At 40.2% G+C, this 18,859-nt stretch overlaps 3 protein-coding genes across 3 annotated transcripts in view; 1 reads left to right on the plus strand and 2 right to left on the minus strand.

Moving 5' to 3' along the window:
- The window catches only part of epdr1 (ependymin related 1), an 8,420-nt gene extending 7,550 nt beyond the window's left edge, over positions 1–870 (minus strand). Inside the window, exon 1 of the mRNA XM_015035329.1 lies at positions 547–870. Within this exon, the coding sequence (XP_014890815.1) occupies positions 547–785 (239 nt within the window). The 5' untranslated portion in view covers positions 786–870. The remainder of the gene's footprint in view (positions 1–546) is intronic.
- Positions 871–1,478: 608 nt separating this feature from the next.
- On the plus strand, positions 1,479–4,268 carry nol7 (nucleolar protein 7). Its single transcript, XM_015035332.1, has 8 exons — positions 1,479–1,780; positions 2,037–2,097; positions 2,545–2,600; positions 2,674–2,699; positions 2,768–2,819; positions 2,974–3,095; positions 3,413–3,490; positions 3,953–4,268. The coding sequence occupies exons 1-8, from the start codon at positions 1,557–1,559 to the stop codon at positions 4,024–4,026; spliced, it is 693 nt and encodes a 230-aa protein (XP_014890818.1). The 5' UTR covers positions 1,479–1,556; the 3' UTR covers positions 4,027–4,268.
- Positions 4,269–5,245: 977 nt separating this feature from the next.
- ranbp9 (RAN binding protein 9) overlaps positions 5,246–18,859 on the minus strand; it is a 30,284-nt gene continuing 16,670 nt past the window's right edge. Inside the window, exons 5-14 of the mRNA XM_015035331.1 lie at positions 16,764–16,786; positions 14,223–14,407; positions 11,826–11,938; positions 10,807–10,915; positions 10,490–10,644; positions 10,021–10,174; positions 9,689–9,810; positions 9,250–9,401; positions 8,769–8,880; positions 5,246–8,301 (exon numbers count right to left, since the gene is read on the minus strand). Of these exons, the coding sequence (XP_014890817.1) occupies positions 8,171–8,301; positions 8,769–8,880; positions 9,250–9,401; positions 9,689–9,810; positions 10,021–10,174; positions 10,490–10,644; positions 10,807–10,915; positions 11,826–11,938; positions 14,223–14,407; positions 16,764–16,786 (1,256 nt within the window). The 3' untranslated portion in view covers positions 5,246–8,170. The remainder of the gene's footprint in view (positions 8,302–8,768; positions 8,881–9,249; positions 9,402–9,688; positions 9,811–10,020; positions 10,175–10,489; positions 10,645–10,806; positions 10,916–11,825; positions 11,939–14,222; positions 14,408–16,763; positions 16,787–18,859) is intronic.

Raw genomic sequence — 18,859 nt, forward strand, 5'->3', positions numbered from 1 at the left:
AGAAATACCAGGGCCTCAGAGAGGAACTGGAGGAGGCCTGGAAGGTGAAGACCACAGTGGTGCCTGTGGTCATCGGGGCCCTCGGGGCAGTCACCCCCAAACTGGAGCAGTGGCTCAAACAGATCCCAGGACCAACATCAGACATCTCAGTCCAGAAATGTGCAGTTCTAGGCACAGCCTTGAGAACCCTCAAGCTCCCAGGCCTCTGGTAGAGGACCCGAGCTCAGAGGAAGAAAGAGACCAGGGGATTTATATATATATATATATATATATATATATATAGACTTCATAAGAATTATTTATTTCAAACTTTATTACAAAAATGGGACAAAAATACAAACTTGCTCAGTGACATAGGAAATATTACTTGATCAACCTTATTATATAATTTGGTCTTTTTTAGATACTTTAAACTGATACTTAAGGGTAAAAATGTGTATATATTAATTTCAATTAGTTAAAATAACAAAAACATTAGAAGGATATTTATTTTTTGAGCATTTATAATAGATTAAAACTAATCACCGAACCATGACTTGTTTGTACCTCTGACACGGAGTGTGTTTCTTGTGCTGCTGCAGGACTCGGATCCGCTGGTTCTGGCCGTCGTAGGAGACCGCGGCCCGGCTGTTTCTGCCCGTGCTGTGGTCGTACACCACCCACTTTCCCTCCCACTGCAGCGGGGCGTCGCAAGGCTCGGCCGCCGGGGAGGCATCCAGGCGGCGCGGGAGGCCGAACCCAGAAACCCCGGCGGCGGCCACAAACACTAGCAAGAGTCGGTGCATTTTGCCCGGAGTCCCGTTATTCGCTCCGGTGGTTGTTGATGATGGAAGCGCTCTGCAGAGGCTGCTGACAAGTTAATCTAAATAAGCTGCAGAGCGACTTCCGGTAACGTTATTCAGCTTTCAGAATAAAAGCATAAATTAGGGGAAAAAAATGCCGTCATCAATGAAATAAAATAAGAAAAAAAAATCCAAATTAAAAAGTGTAAAAAATGATTTAAATAGGTATATCAGCATCTTGAAAATATATATACACAATTACTATAATTAATTAATGTATAATTACTATAATTAATGTTAAATAAATTATACTTATTTTAGAAAAGTGCATTTTATAAGTTATTTGTAATTATTATTATTTGTAATTATTATTTTTGCATTTCATTATTTTTAAATAACACCTTCAACATCAGAGAAACTGGTGTGTAGTTCTATCTAATATTATTTTATTTAAAATAAACTTTTTATTGTATTTATTTAACCAGGTGAATAGCAAATTCTTATAATAACCTGACGAGAAGGGAAGAACACATAGAACAGACCACTTTGGGGTTTCATTATTTTAAAATACATGAAAATATATTTATAAAAAGACAAATACATGTAAACCAATTTGTATAAAATCTACTACTTTTAAGTTATTGAAAATAGATGACTTCATAAATATTTAAACATAATGAAAACGCTTTTTCTACTGTAGTTCTTATTTTCGCCATTAGGGGGCAAAAGTTCCCCGCCAGACTTCTGTCCAGCATCAGGCTGCTGCGCGAAGAGATGATGTCACTTCCATGGGTGCCGACAAAGAGGGACAACATGGCGAAAAAACAACGTGGGAAAGGCGCCTCTTTGCAGAAAAAGGCAGAAAATGAAAAAGGTGTCGGTGATTTCAACTTGGCGCTGGATTCTAGTGACGACGAGGCGCCGGAGGAAGTAACCTTTGAGGACTCGAAGGCCCGGGCTGTGGAGAGCCTGAAGCTGGCGCTGGACACGGCCAGGAGGTGGCTAACACTCAGTTAGCTCCGAAGCTACACCGAGTCACAGAACTCCATCCAATACATTTCACCTTTTAGAGATTTATCTGATAAATAACCGGAATTAAGACTGAAAGAGCAACTTTGCAAGACAGTCAAATATATTTTAAGTTACTCGTTCCATCGGCAGCGTCTAATTTAACTTATTTTATTAATAATTAGAAATGTGTTAAACTCGAGTTTAAACTTATAGGAGTTTGTTTAAATTGTTTTATGTTTCCAGAGAGAAGGAGCTGCTGAAGGAGAAGAGGAGGAAGAGACAGGAGTTTTTCCAGGAACAGAAGGTCTGTTTAACTTTTTTCTTCTCGCATGCGTTTTTCTTTTGCATCATAAATTGTTCATATTTTATATAAATTGAGTTCATTTTTACTCCATTACTGCAATCTGGAGCACAAACTTCCATTGTGGGTCTTATTAGATTAGAAATACAATATTTATTCAGTGCTATATGATCTGATTTATTATTAGATTTAATGTTTTATTTTGAAAAACTAAGGGAAAAAAAACCCTACAAAAGTATTTATTAAGAAAAGTGCATTAATTAAATTAACCAGTTAATGTAGGCACGTGATTTCAGGAAACTTATGATACTGAAAATTGTGATAACACTGGTTATAGTTCATCTTAATTTTAACTCCTTTTTTCAATTATTTTTTAAAACAAAACATTTTTGTAGAGAATAAAGAAACTTTAAATAAATTTTTAAAACGTTTATTCCGTTGCCCTGACAGAAGAAGAAACTCCTCTCAGCCGATGTGTTGGAGGAAATCGACTCAGTTCCTTCAAAGTGAGTCAACGTCTCAGACTCATTCAACCATTTGTCGTTTCACTCGACGTTTACATTTTTTTTTTCCTTTCAGGAAACAGAAACCGGCTGAGGATGAAGGTACGGTATAATCCTCTTGGATTGTAAATATTAATGTCTATTCATCACTAACTCATGATCTCACTCAGATGAAGAGGAAAAGAAGAAGAGGAAGACAAAGAAACTCTCAGGAGTCAGAAAGTAAGAAACAAACCTGTTAGTCTGATGATACGTGAAAACATTTGTTAAAACCCAGGAAGTGAAATGAGGAACTCTTCTCCATCCCAACGGATTTCTGCTCATTTTAAATAAATCAGATTGATTAATGCCTTTCCTCTGCTGCTCTGCCTCGCAGCCTGAAGGGCAGCTACACGGTTTCCACGGCGACGGATCGAGGGCAGAGCGACTACCAGCGGCAGGCGGCGGAGGATTTCATCCAGTCCAGATTGTACGGACCGGGAAGCTGCAGGAGCTCGAGTAAGAAGACGATCCTGTCAGACTTTAGTGATTCAAATCAGAGATCGTTGAGATTTTTCTGGATTTTCTGACATGAATCCTCTGACGGCTATTTTCAGTTTTATTTGGTAAAACTTATAAAAGTGCAAGCTACACTCTGTGGCAGAAGTCTGCAAAGACGATGATCTGTCTCAATTTGAGCTTTGCTACAGAAACGTTCCGCCTCGTGTCTCCGGGGCGTCCATCTGGACGTCCCGCCGGGGACAAGGCGGGGACATCCTCTGCCTTCAGGCTGACCTCCTGCCTCTCAGGCTCACGCTTTGTTTTCCTCCTGCCAGATAATGAGATGCTGTCCCTGAAGAACAAGACGAGGGCGGATAAGAGCGCAGCCGTGCAGTTTGTTAAAAAGGACTGGGGTGCGTTCAAAAACACCATTAATGAGCTGCAAACATTGTTACAAATTCAATAGTTTTACATCGACTGGGTAATGAATAGTAAACAAAAGATACAATTTTCAAAAATTTGTTCAACTGTTGAACAATAAACTAACTCTGGAGTTTTATTTTAACTTCTGCTGTCGCCATTTTGGAGGAGTGTGGAGGCCGTAAACTGACGTAAACCGGTCGTGTTGGGAAAAATAAATCAACTTCACGTCAATTTGAAAGATTAATAAATCGACTTCTAAACACAAAAGCAAAATATATTTCATCTAAAATTTGGTTTAAGTTTGGTTTTGTTTGATAAATGCATGATGTAATTCCAGGTAGTTAAGTTTTCCCCATTAATTACCATTTTTATTAACTAAAATGTTTTTTAATTTTCTCTTGTTCCGTTTAACTATAAAGACTTTAATTTGCCCTCTGCTCTGATTTTTGCAGCCTCTAAGGAGAAAGCTAAAGCAGAGAAGATGAAGAGGAGGTGGATCCACAAGCAGCAGATTCCCACCAGCTGACCGGAACGTCAGGAATCATCCAACATGGCCGCCGTCAGAAATCTGGAGGAAGAATCTGCCGGAGCTTCTTCACCTGAACTGAAAGTTTCAGAGAAACAAACCAGGATGGACTTTAAGCCTCGTTTCAGGACCAGAAGCTTCGCATGGAGAAATGTTCTAATGGTTCTGTTTATGACATGTAAATATTTAATAATAAAGGTGAACTTTATACTTTGTACTTGATTAAACATTGAATATATTTGTCCTCGCTGGTCAGTGCTTTAATATTCCTGCTGGTACTATAAACCAATGTATAATATTTCAGATTACTTTAAATCTTCCAGGGGTATGAATAATTTTGGACTCCACTCCATCTGTTTTTTCATTCCAGCATTGATCCATACAACCGATGATTAGCATGTCACAATAATCACCTGATAAATTAAAATCAGCTCAATCATTTCCATTATTAGTAATATTTAAGAGCCATTTTGTTTACAGAATCAGAATTTTATGTTTCAGTTGTATGTTTTATTTCTATTTTGTTTTTGGTTGTAATATTTTCCAGCTTTCGGAGTCTTTGAACTTACATTATGTCATTATTAATATATTACTTGAAAATGGTCTCAAAACAATAATATAGTTTATCACAGTAATTTCAGGGACAATTTTATTCTATCATCCAGCAACGTTACCGTTAAAGGAAAGGTTATTACAACTAATTCATAAAGTTTTGTAGTTTACTAAAAATTGGCTCAAAAAGTTTGGAAATCTTGCAGCAGCAGCATCTTTGCAAATATTAACCTTCAGCATGAAAGATGGAAAGAAAACCGTACAGGAAAATGTTAACATTTCCTCTTTAAACAGTTTTATCCATCAGTTTGAGCATAATTCATCTGTCAGCCTAAACAGCCATCGATGCACGGACAGATTTATAAAATATATTTTAGCATTGTAGCTTAAATGTCTGTTAGCTTGATGCTAACTGAGCAACAATTCAGCAACTGAGATTTCTGGCAATACAGCAATTCATTCAGAGAATCTTTGAAGGAAAAAAACTCAATTTAAACAAGTGAGTTTTTCTATTTTCAGAAGAGCAACGTGTCAGTTAAAATCATTTCTGTCTGGTTTCATTATGCAGAGCTTCATGAAGGGATTTTTCTGGATTATTTCTGGGATTAAGCTGAACAGAGTTCTCGCCTCCGGCCTCATGCAGCATCCACACAAGTTGCTCTCATCATCATCATGGTTGTTTTTAATATAAATCTTTTCACCCTCACACAAATTGCACATTTTTTAATCATCTCCAAATGGACACACAGTCAGCAGTGGACAACTTACTGGTTGACATCTTCCTGGCTAAAAGGAGGAGAACCAAAAGAAAGGAGACATCTAGCTGGATCTTACCACCACTTTACTATGGCATGCATAGGTTCAGACCTTAGAAAGAGACAAGACACTTCGTCTAAAGATTTCTTTTTTTTTTTCACTGCTTGTGAGCTGCAAAAAATGAGGATAAAAATGAGGAAAACAGAAGATGAAACAGAACAGATTAGTTCCACCTGGATGAGTTCTGGGAACCAGACGGATTAAAACACAGCGGAGCCGTTTCCTTCCAGAACTGGTTGGTTTAAAGTCGCTGAACTTTCAGGCGACCCGTCGGGTTTTAGGAAAGGATTTGTTCCTGCTCCTGTTTTCAGAACATGATACTGCCACCACCGTGCTTTCCAGTCAGTTAAATCTCATCACTGCCGTCAGAAACTGGATGTTTGATTCAAAGAAGAGATGGTTTCATTTTTCTGGAGCTGCTGCTTCTATATGAAGGCTCATCTAGATCTACGCTGTGTTGGACTGACAGCTGATGAATCCAGATGTTTATGATCAGATTCTTTAATCTGCAGTTTTAAAACCTCAAAGATAAAATGTCATCCTTCATGAATTTCCTTTGGATTTGCTTCAACTTTCAGACCTGAGATCTGTGCTTTGGAGCAGGATTAATTCAAACTTTATTGTTTTTATTTCTATGATTTTGTTAACTATTCAGAATAAACATGAACGTGATGCATTTAATTTAAATGTTGATTTATGTAGAGATGCACCTCCAGTAAACTAAAAACTAAATTAAATACGTCTCTCAGCCTCTTGTTAATTTATCATCATCATATAAGTAACTAGTGTTGGCCGGATAGTGACGTACAGAAGCATCAAACCATCAGAGGATGGAATAAATTCAGGATCATTACAAGATGAAAAACTCATTTAAAACAAAAAAGTTTCTCATTTTAACAACATATTAAATTTGACATGAAGTGTTTTGGCCAAGAGTCTGAAAACTAAATGACCAAAAGTTCAGCGTTTTTTGTTCAAAGCTTAAATTTAAACAACTTGATCATTATTAGAAATATAATAATCAGGATGAACACAAACTCTGGTTTGTGGTTTATTAAATAATGCATCATATTATTACAAAGAGCTGATCGGCACAAAATAGTTCCTATGATTTTATCCCATTCTGCATTAAATAATGTGGCTTAAAGATGTTTTATTAGATTTTGAAGTCAAATTTTGTTACATTACTACACATTGTGGCCATTTATGATGAATTTGATGAATTCAGTTTTTATTTTAGGCAGTTGGGAAATACTCAAGTTAGTTTGGGACCAAAATCTGTAATTTTTACATTTTTAATTGTTTAGATTATTTTGGTAACTTTCAGATCCTCCTAATAATTTAAGAGATTAAGAACAACAGGCTGGAGACCCAGTGGGATTTTTAAAATAATTTCTTTTAACCACATTTTGAACTTGTAAGATCAGATTAAGTTAACTTTTGTTTTCATTTAAGGTTTCAAGACATTTTTATTTTCTCTACAGTTTTGCATATTTTTCAAACAATAAGGTGGAAGTGTGCCCTTTCTTGGAAAAAATGTGAAACTTAAAGTCCGTTAAACAGTAATCCTGCCTGGGAGTACAGGCCTCAGGTCTGTCGGTTCCGATCCAAACCGGGTTCTGATCCAAACCGGGTTCTGATCCAAACCGGGTTCATGAGGCACATCAGCTGATTGGTTGGAGAAGAAACTAAACGTCACTGTGGCTCCTGAGTTCTTCGGGGTCAAAAAGCAGAAAATAAACCAGGAAAACAAACGTTGGCTTTAAACAGCTTCACAGCCGAGAGCTCTGGGCCTGATGTAGTCGTCCCTTTACTGCCTGCTCAGAAACCCTGGAGTCGAACAGAAAAAACGACACAACCAGCCTGCTTCAGGGGTCTGCTGGTGTCAGGAAAAGTACTAAAGGTTTCTCTCTCTCTTTTTATTATTTTGGTAACTAAATATGTCGCTCTATTGATATATTTCCACTTTGTAATATAGAAACGTTTACATGTACACACGCTGGTCACTGGGGAGTCGGTGGAATCGGGACCTTTATTATAATAAGTCGGTGGAACTCGCTCCGGCTGGCGCTCAACAAATATACTGTGAATGCAAGTAACAATAATTATAATGATAATTAGAATAATAATAATCATCATTATGGTCTGCACCATGCCTTGTAAACCTGGGAAAACAAACTAAAACCAAAAAAGGAGGCGGCAGGTGACCCGCCTCCACAGCGCCCCCTACCCACAAACTGCTCAAAAGAAAAAACAAAAAACTAAACAGAAGATTAAAAACGGGAAAGTCGAGACTTGCAGATTCTCTCCAGCTTCCTCGAAGTCCCGAGTCCAAATCGCCGGGCCTGCGCCGCGTCCCGGGTGAGTGGAGGGCGGGGGGTGCAGAGAGGGTGGAGGGCTGCGATTGGCTGCGGCGGAGCGCTCCTCAGCGCTCACTGAGAGCCTTTTTTCTTTTTTAAAGTTTGATCCAGGTTTTTTTGTGTTTCGGCTTCGAGTCACGAGTTCGCCTCAGAGTATTTCTTTTATTTTGAAAGCCAACCCCCCACTTCCCCTCCCTGTCAGAAGGATGCAAACATGGCCGCCTCTGAGAGACCAGGGTGAAGGTTATTATTTACGACGATGGAGGTGGTCGGTTCGTTTTAATGTGGCGATCTCTGAAGGTCCATCCAGAAACGACCTCTGACCCCGCCGGGTTCTCCAGCAGCGAGGGGAGGAAGCTTTCTGGATGAGCCTTCAGAACGTGTGTGTGTGTGTGTGTGTGTGTGTGTACATGTGGCTAGTGCAGGTAATCGTCCACAGAGGCGAAGGCGCAGGAGCCGATGCCAGTTCGTGCCATGATGGCGAGGCACTGGGCGGCCTGGCCCACGGCCTGAGCCAGGGGGGGCTGCTTCGGGAGGTTGTGAGTCTCTGCAGACAAAAACACAGAAGAAGAGAAAAACAATGAATTAAAACAACAAAACTCCAGATTTGGGCTCAATATGTCGCCTGTAGTTTATATCATGCAGAGCTTTTCTCTCATTCTGCTGCTCGACGTTTAAATGAGGTTTTATGCTTTGCTAAAGTTTTTACAGCCATAAATCTGGTCTTTATGGCAGAGTAAGGAAAAAATTGGTGCTAAAACTTCAATGGTTAAAGGAATGTCAAATGTTCTGATCAATCATCAGAATAATCAATTAGTAAAATAATTGACATCTGAAGCTCTATAATAGCACACTACTCCTGATCAGTCGGATGCCCCAGATCCGGTCCGGTCAGAGCGGACCCTCCGGTTCCGGCCCGGTCAGAGCGGACCCCTCCGGTCAGAGCGGACCCCTCCGGTTCCGGCCCGGTCAGAGCGGACCCCTCCGGTTCCGGCCCGGTCAGAGCGGACCTACCTAGTATTGCACTGTTGAGAGTGGAGCAGACCGGCTCCCTCTGAACGGCGTCCAGCTGGTAGCCCACCGGGCTGCTCCAGGGGTCGGAGTACGCCAGCAGGCTGAACGCATCCTGCAGCAGAACACAAGAAGAAGAAGAGACTGGATCAGAACACAGAGGTTCTAACATCAGAACACGACCAGGTTCTGCAGAACCATCATCTATCTACATGAAGATCAGGGTTCATGCTTCATCGTTGCTGCTCATGTTGTGGATGTTTTCTACTCGTCTGTTGAATCTCCAGATGGATTTAAAAACTCCTGATTTCAACAAAAGTAATATTGTGGTTTTATTTTAAAGAAGTTTGTCCAAAATATTTGCTGCATTATGTCTTTTTTTCCTGTTTCTTCACATTGTAAAAACACTTTTTCTGTGAAAAATGTTGACATTTAGTTAATAGTCAGAGGAAGTGCGGTAAATAACCGGGTTCGGTTTCCGAACCTTCAGCATCTTCTTGTTGGCGGAGTTCTTGCCGCATTCCCGGCGGAGGTGTTCGCTCATGCTCTGCAGCTCCCTGCCGAAGTGGATCATCCTCTCGATGGCCGCCTGGCTCCCGCCACACAGCTGCCTCTTGGACTGGGCCGACTCCACCTCTGCAGAACCGCGGCCGGTCCGCCATGCAAGACATGCAGATTTTACACGTCAGCTCAGTGATTTGGAGCCTTTACAGTCCAGGGTTTGGAGAAGCTTTGCAGCTGTGACCAAACGGTTTCTGTTGTTTCGTTGTGTATGGAGTAGCTTACAAGCGGCTCGTCGTTACATTCTGATGCTGGAAAAGAAGCTGCTAACATAGAAAGCTTCATTAATCAGGACCGAAACTCTCGACAGGAACCAGGCAGCAGCACGGATGACGAATGTTGCGTTTAAGCATCGAACCCACCCATGTCTGCGTCGCAGTCGTCGGGCTCCGTGGCGTGTTTGGAGGTTCCGTTCAGGAAGCCGTTGGAGGAGGACTCGGTCACGCCGTTGGTGAAGTGGTCGACCTCCATGTCCACATCGTTACTGAGGGGAAACAGGAAGTGGAGTGAGAACGGCGTCGCTGCTCACAGGAGTCGATTCTGCCTCAGCGTTCCAGAGAATTAGGGAGAAACCCGAGATCTCATCTGAGATAATTTAAAGTGAAAATGATCCCTCTGTGAAAGAAAGCGTAACTCCGCCCCCAGACAAGTTCAGAAAAAAAATGTAGGGCTGAACAGGGGTCAGAGGTCGTACCTGGTGATGGGCTGCTGGCTGCGGCTGCCGTTCAGGCTGACGTCAGAGCCCTGGAGGGCGGAGCCAGAGCTGGGGGGGCAGGGCTTGTGACTGTGGGGGGAGGAGCTGTGGCTCTTACTGGACGTCACGCCGTTACAGCAGTTACTGTCAAACCCTGCAGAGGAAAACAAGAAAAACATCAGCTTGAAAATATTAAACAGAAAATCCTTTTTCTGCAACTGGAAACTTATTTTTATGTCCCTCAGGAGGATCTCCAGGTGGATAAAAGTCCATGACATGGCAGCAGGGTTAGGGTTAACTAACTAACTCTAACCCTCCACCAATATTCTCAACAAGGAGAGAATAGTAATCCAAGGGTTTTGTTGTTGTAATTAATTTTTTATGGCTCTGTATGTTAAATCTGTCATCGCAGCTTATGGGGATCCTGAAGGATAACCAGTAAACCTGCGGCGCCCAGCAGGGGGCGTACCTGTGAGGTAGGGCTGGGAGCTGCTGGCTTTGTGGCTGGGGCTGCTGAAGGGCCGGGGGGAGCCGGGGTAACTGTCCTGAGACTTGGGGCTGCGTCCTCCCAGACACCTGACCTCGCTGTCCGTCCCGTTCACCATCTCTATGAACTGCCTCACCCTGGAGACACAGAGGGCGATCAAGGAGACGACAGTTAGACTACTGATGCTTCTGACAGATAACGTTTAACATCAGGTTCTTCAGGAGAAGTTCTGGTTTGAGCATAGAATCAGGATCTGCATCCATTTTGGTTATTTTACAAAAAGCTCCTCTGAGTCGTACTTGAGCATAAAGAGGAGGTCTGGGTTCCTCTCCAGGAGGTTGGGGTAGAGCTGCTGGGTGGTCTCGATGGCTTCGCCCATTCGACCCGACAACACCAACTTCTGGATCTCTGCAACCAACAAACGGTCAATGAGACACTTTCCTTTGTTTCCATTCAAATAGTTATCAACCTGTTCGTGTTTTAGATGTTTTTAAACCGATTCAAGTCGGAGTTTGTTCACTTTTCCCACAGGACATTTAAGAGCTTTTCAAGAATATAAAGTAAGCAACAACACCTGGAGATAAAAAACCCAAACGCTCTTACAAAAAACACCATTTCAATTCACAAATAAATGACATAATTTATTACCGTCATTACTAATGTGGACAATGGACAAGGTAAATTTAAATTTTATGTTTTGAAATGTCTGTCACACACCTGATTATTCTGACAACAAAACTCTGATTTAATTGAACTATTAGTAATAATTCATATTCTTTATGTTAAACAATCCAAACAAATCGTGTTAAAGTAAATGACCTTCCTGTTCAAATTAAATGCTTCAACACAAAAAAATAAAGTTACAAAAATATATATAAAAATTGTTCTTACAAAGTTTTCTGGCATTTAGCAAAAATAAAATATTCTGGTAATTTTAACAGACCTAAAGGAAGAAAAGTTTAGTCTGATTTAATGTCAGACAAGTGAAAAAAATAAATTATTCAGTGTATGAAAATATCTGGGTTCAAATGTAAATTTAGGCTTTTTATCAAACTTTGTATTTTATGTCAAAACTGCATCTTTTGAATATTAAACACATTCAAAGGTTTTATGCAAAAAATCAAGACTTTAACAACCTTGAAAACACAGAATTGAAATTCAAGCATTTTCAAGGACTCCAGGCAGCCAGTCGAGCCGTCAGCAGGATTCAGAGGAACCTGCAGCACCGGTTACCTGGACCAGGTGTGACGGACCCGGGGGGAAGGAGAACGTTTCCTGAGCTGCTGCCAGGTTTCAGCTAAAACCAGGAGAAACTCACTCTGTCTGTTTTTGATGGAGGCGAGTTCCTCGTGCACGGCCTGGTCGGTGGACTTGGCGAAGGCTTCGGCGGTGGCGCAGTAGCTGTGGTGCACCAGGTACGAAGCCACCATTCTGCAGAGAAACCAGACAGACTCAGAGGTTAGAAAGGCCCGATGAAACTCCTTTAGGTCTGTAGGGAGGCCGAAGCCTCAGATGGAGGAATGACGTCACGTCTGAGATTATTCCAGTCCAGAGCTGAAGAGACGGTGGAGTTTCCTGCTGAGTGTTGCAACAGATATCAGCTGTTTATTAGAGCTGAGAGCGTCAGTGTGGCCCCGCTCTGGGCCCCGCGGACAGAGCGGTTTTCACAAGAGGAGTTTAAAACCAAGCCTGGCGCAATAAATCAATTAATTGGATATTTTGTTTGTTTGTTACCTTTTTTTCACTATTGTGTCTGGAATAAAGATNGATTNATTGAATAGATTAAAAATACACACAATAATTTCCATTTGTTTCTCGTTTCTCTTTTTCTCTACCAAAAACTGAGTCATGAAAGTTTTCAGTCTGCTGCATTGATTCCAGCTACAAACTTTTTTAAAGGACGATGTGTTTATTTATTTAGGATATGTGAAATGTCTTCCACTTCCAGTGTTAAATGTTTGTTAGAAATTAAAAGTTTATTGATCTTTAGACGCTGTAGTTGAATTATTTTGCCATCACCAGGAAGTGAAGCCACCTTCATGTCACTCATGGGATTTATTTGACCATTTCAGAACCTGAAGGCTCATGTTTTGGATTTTGAGCCACAGTGGCATGAAGAGATTTTCTGATTTACTCTAAAAAGAATGAAACTGAAAGCAGAAACTAGAATGAACCTTTTCTATTGGTCTACAGGAAGACTACAAGCACATAACAGCTGAAAAACAGACCCATTAAAAACAGGAAGTCAGTTTGCAGGCAAAGGAAAGTCTGCATTTGTTCTCACTTCCACGTTGTTTCAACCAAACCGACCAGCTGATTTCTTACATTTCTTCACAGAATCTTCTCTTAGAGACTAAAAGTTTTCCTCTTTGTGTTACTAGAACATGTTGTCTGTTTGCACCAGCCTGCAAACCGACGTTTCTGCTAAAAACAAAGCCTGCATCCCTTCCAGCTGAAATCTGCACCAAGTGGAGATTTAATCCGTTCAGGACCAGCCGTCACTGCAGCAGCAGACTAATCCCATCAGTCCAGCAGGTCTGACAACATCAGACTGAATTCATGTCATCTGAGCAGCAGCAGGCTGGAAATGCTCAACTCCAGCTACAACATAATAACCAGGGAAAAGTTATAAAACATTTTAACAACCAGGAAACTGAACAAAGAACCTCTGAAACATCCAGAACAGAACAATTTGACTGTTTCCTCCTCTGATTGTTTAGCCTCAGTAGTTTAATCTTCTGCTTCAGGATGAATCACAACTATTGATCTTTAAAAAAAATATAACCATAAAAACCTCCCCCATGTAGTCGAGCCAGAGAAACTTAGCGGCTTGTTGCTAAATCTACCCAGAAACATTTAAACCATCTGCTGTTCCTGCAGGAATCAGTAAAAGTTTATGATGTTTGAAACGACAGATTAGAGAAATGAAATGTTCAGTCAGGGAGTTTAAAGGATGAAGCTTCATTAAATTAGCAGATAACTGCATCACTAATGGAAAATAAGTATTATATATAAGACATAATACCGCTAATATGTTTTCTATCTGAATCAGCAGCAGATGAAAATGTTTTTGTTTGGACAAAAGCAGGGAGAAAGCTTCCACAGAAACAAAAGTGATAAATATCTGTCACACCAGCCAGCAGCCATTTTGTGTCAACAAGCAGCACGGGTTCAAAGGTGAATCAACTTTCAACTGCTTCTTCATGTCAATTCAAAAATGTTTTATTTCCAATAATGGAATAATTCATTCCGTTATTTCATTATAATATGGGAAAATAATCTCGTTATAATTGAGATAATCTGCCAGTGAAACGATTTGTTCATCAGTATTAAGGAATCATTGACTTAAAACAAGCTCCTATGTCTTGCTGAACAGTTTCTCAGATCATTTCTCTCATTTCAAGTGGACCAAGATATTTGCACTAGAAATTAGACTAATATTTGGTAAGACTTTGTGTTTTTGCAGTGTGATGTCTGCACTGTAAAACAGAAACCACGAAGGCAGGGTGAGACCCGCCCACTTTAGGAAAATGTTACAATAAAGCACCAAACAGACGTGACCGTCAACTATCAGCAACTAAAAAAACAACTATTATGATCAATGATTTAAATTCTGATGGTCCCATGAGTTTTTACATGACAACAGTTCTGATAAAACGTCCAGAAAAGGATTTTAAAGCCGTTTTAAAACAGTTTGGTGTTTTAACCCCCTTACTTCTGGATCATGGACTGCCACTCGCCCTCCCGCTCTCCGATGGGGCATCTGTCGATCTGGGCCTGGATCTTCGTCCTCCACTCTCGCATGTAGTCCTCGATGTCAAAAACAAACGGGTGCTGGCCGAAGTTCGCGTCCACCACCTCGCCTGGCGTCTGCAGGCCGACGGTCGGGTACAGGTTTGGCTGCAGAGGACGGACACAGAATGACGGGTTAAATGTAGGTAGAAGTGGAGGAAACTTAGGAATTTGATCTAGACAATAAATCAAAACAGGAAGTAATGAGAAGGAAAAACAGGAAAGAGGAAAACTGAGGAAATAACATTTTCACTACAATTAACCCTAAAAATACATATATATTCAGCATAAAATCCAAAAATAAAACTGGGAGAGATGAGAAAAAATGGTCAGGAGTGGTAATTATACAGAATGAAAAATGTTTGGTGTAGATCTTCTGTCAGGAAACTGTGATATTGTAAGGAAGTTCACATGCTGATGCATATTTATGGAGCCCAAATTAACCTTTTTCAAAGCAAAATTAAGCACAAGTTTTCACACTATATTTGTTTTTTCTACTCTATAGTTTATAAAAAGGGCCTAAAATGTCCTTTAAATATCCATGTTATTTTCTACATTTCAATAATAGATCAGGCAGGAATTAAATTTTCTTAAAATCAGAACAGGAACATTTGTACTCAAAAATGAGACTTTCCAAGATCCCAGAAGGAATCTTGGAATAGTGGGAATTCAGACTGGGAAAGCTGGAGGTTCAGAATCCAATATGGCTGCTGTGCAGAAAATACAGAAAAAGTTGCACATTTGCACTCTTAGTTTGCTTTTCATCAAACCACATGAGCTTCACTTGTTTACATTTATTTCTAAAAATGGGACAAAACATATTAACAAACATTTACATGTAAATACATGAGATTATAGCCAGATGGAGAATTTCCATCTCATTGGCATGTTGAAGATATAAAGACAGGAATAAAAAACAAAACTACGGAATAAGAAACGCATAAAACAACCTTAAAATCTCAGTATTTATCTCATTAGGAGTGAGATAAATACATTAATATAGTCCTGTTTTGCTAAAAGCAGCTCAGCCAATAATAAATCTGACTGGTTTTCCAACCAGAACAAAATCGACTCCTGAAGCAAAATCCAATGCAGCATAAATGCAGTGAAGAAAAGCTGGACGCGTCTCCGTCCGTCACACTCGTCTTTGTCACGGATCAGCTGCCAGAAAGGTCAGCCGTGCCGAGGTGACGCACTTCACTGCACAACTCTGGAGGAACATGAATGTCAGGCTCAGAGCCAAGTCTGTTGTGCAGCTCAATAGATCACTGTTGGGGCCGAGGCGACTTCTTCTCTGAGAAAACAGACTCTGTGTTTTCACAGAGCATGCAGGAGAAAAAAACCTTCTCATTCTCAGCTCAGTTAATGAATGCATGAATGTCAAAGGACTCGGCCTGCTCATGCAGGAGTTCCTCACCATAACAAAGCAGCAGGAGGAGTAAAAAAAGGGCAATAAAATCTCTAAACTTTCAGTTTCAGACAAACGCAGAGACTAATTCCCACTGGGCCATGCAGTGATCCTCTGGGGTTTTCATACTCGTTTATGAAATTCATGTCTATTTTTCTGGAAAAAGTTACTTATGACGTGGAGCCGCTACATACCAAGAATAATATTTTTATAATCTGCAGTAAGGAAATGCCCCTTTAAATAACATCTTTTAGGTTGGAGCTGCTTTGATTTGATCACGGCTCATAAATGTCATTTCCAACAACTCAACTGACGCAAACAAGACTTGGAGCTTAAGTTTTCAGAAAATATCAAAATTGTACAGAACAAAGATTTAAACATTTATCACCACAATTCATGAGACCACAGTGAAGAATAAAGTGATTTTTAATTATTTATGTAACGAAATGCAAGCTGGAAGCAGAAAAACAGCAAAAACTTTCCTGTTTTCTGCATCAAGCAGAAGCACAAAGAGACAATATTCCACCATCAACTTAGCTTATAAATTAACGTTAAAGAGGTTATAAACACTTTTCAATTGTTTAAGTAGGAGTTTTAACTCATTGGTGAGAAACTGCTGCTCATGAATTTTTCATTTTTGGAAAAATCTGGTTTCTTTTTGACCAACGCACTCCTCTGGGCTTCCGTAGTTCAGAGTGATGATGGCTCCCCAGAGTCCAACAGATTCTGTTTATTTGGACTTTTAAGAAATAAAAGAGCAAAGAGCTTTTAGTTCAACAAAAAACTGGAAATACTAATAAATAAAACAAAAAGGATTCATTAAAAATTCATCACTTCCAGCTTGTGGATCTCAGCACGTTGTGATCCAACAGCTGACCAGAGCCAGAGGTCAGTAACCAGAACTAAACTGAACTAAAAATCCCCAAGTCGTCATCAAAACCACAGAATACAAGAAACTTCTTGATGCATCCAGAAAAGAACAACATCTGTTTTAGACTTGAAACAGCCAAATAAACCATTAGTAAAGAAGAAAACAAAACAGAAGCTGGTACTTACTGGCAAGTCTGTGAAGGCGATACCTGCAGAGAAAAAACAGAAAGTGTCAGCATAAACAGGAAGTTTCCTCTCCATGTCGGAAAGCAGCAGAAGGCCTCAGTCTGTTTACATGGGATCGTTATCTTTCAGCTGAGGCTTAATTTAATCAAAGCTGTGCAAACCAGGCAGACCGTTTCAGTTATGAAGAATAATCTGGTTTGCAGCTGAACACAGATTTCTACAGCAGAGAAATTTATCTGGAAATCTGGAATCTGTTCAGGAGAAACCAGAGTCGTCTTCTCTGCAGAAACACCCTGGGTAACACTTTATTTGAAGGGAGGTGAATAAGACTGTTATGACACTGTAATAAACATGTCATAACACCTGTCATGAACATGAATAAGCCTTCATGAATATTTATGACTGTTGTCATAAAGCGTCATTTGGTAAATTATGACACTTTTAATACAAAGTTGACATTATTAAAAATTTCTTTGTTTGACAACTTGACATTAACCAGGAAATCATTACTGTTTAAACTTTACCTTTAATAACATAAAGTTACCTCATTTTTAAAGTGCAATCATTAATACTTTTATAACAAATTTATATCAGTAATGATTTCTTGGTTAATGTCAAGTTGTCATAACAAAGACATTTTGAATAATGTCAACTTTGTATTAAAAGTGTCATAATTTACCGAATGACGCTTTATGACAACAGTCATTAATATTCATGAAGGCTTATTCATGTTTATGACAGGTGTTATGTCATGTTTATGACAGGTGTTATGTCATGTTTATGAAGGTGTCATGACAGTCTTATTCACCCCCCTTCAAATACAGTGTTACCACACCCTGCAGCAGTTCACCAGTTTTAACATTTAACCCAGTGGGTTTAAACCAGTTTGTCACTGGTTTGTGTCGCTGCTGCAAATATGAGCTGAAGGATGCATACCATGAGGAGAAGAAAATATGACGATTTGAAACTCGAAATGTTTTAAAGAATGGGAGCATTTTATTCGTCTTCACAAAAATGTTTCTTCAGGGAACGTTAGAGGTATTTTTGGAAATGAGTTTCAGAGAGAAAATGACGCCCCGTGTTCATGTGGACGTACCGAGATCTCAGAAAATACAACTGACTTTGATTAGAAATAAAACTTTAAATCAGAGATGTAAACAAATGATCAACTGTGGATTAATAGTTTATAAATCTGTTCCATTCAATTAACTGATGACATCCACTTAGATTGACCTGTCAGTGTTGTAGAGTGGCCTCCATCCAGAAGAGGGCGCTACTGTTCATCTTTAAGCAGGTAGTTATACAGGAAATAATTATGGCAGAGGCATCCCAGAACAGGGATAAACGGCAAAATGCACACCGTCTCTTTGTTGATATGTTTTTTTTCCTCCAAAATCATCTTTTAGAAAAAAATGACTTGGGCCAATATTTTGCGAAGATGAATTTTTCTCTTTGGTATTCAAAGATCCCATGGTGGTGAATAATGTGTGAAACTAAAACCAGAGAAAGTCTCAGACGTCCAACCGATTTGATCTGCAGCTAAAAGCTTGAAGAAGACGACAAGCATTCCCGTCTGTCCCACTGCTCAGCTGAACAGAGCCGCAGGCAGCAGCGCATGTGACCAGGACAATCAGCACATCATGGAGGTATGCAGCGCTATCTGGCTTTGCAGTAAAGAGACCCAGAGCCACGTCAGTGCAGCTCAGCTGTTTGTTCCTTAGAGTGGACCCAAATCAACTTCATCTGCACTCACAATTATTGTTTTGTGTAAATATGCAGACAGTTTTTAACGCCGAACAATAAATCCTGATGTTCAATCAGCTTAAACACATTTAAATATGTGATTCTGTCCTGCAGATTCAACCTTTTCACCAGATTCCCAGCAGCATAAAACACAGAAAGACGCAGCTGTTTGGTTTCAGGAAGTAAACGCATCCAGTGAAACAACAGGAACGTAGTTATGGATCCTACAGCAGGACAGAGCGGGACAGAGTGGGACAGAGAGGGGACAGAGTGGGACAGAGAGGGGACAGAGTGGGGACAGAGAGGGGACAGAGAGGGACAGAGTGGGACAGAGAGGGGACAGAGTGGGACAG

This window comes from Poecilia latipinna, unplaced genomic scaffold, assembly GCF_001443285.1.
Source record: "Poecilia latipinna isolate Pla-1442-1.1 unplaced genomic scaffold, P_latipinna-1.0 Scaffold331, whole genome shotgun sequence".
Taxonomy (NCBI): Eukaryota; Metazoa; Chordata; class Actinopteri; order Cyprinodontiformes; family Poeciliidae; genus Poecilia; species Poecilia latipinna.

Coding starts and splice junctions, on each gene's coding strand:
- nol7 (XM_015035332.1), top strand. CDS start 1,557: ATGATGTCACTTCCATGGGTGCCGACAAAGAGGGACAACATGGCGAAA. Junction 1,781..2,036: donor GCGCTGGACACGGCCAGGAG/GTGGCTAACACT, acceptor TTATGTTTCCAG/AGAGAAGGAGCTGCTGAAGG. Junction 3,096..3,412: donor GGGAAGCTGCAGGAGCTCGA/GTAAGAAGACGA, acceptor TCCTCCTGCCAG/ATAATGAGATGCTGTCCCTG.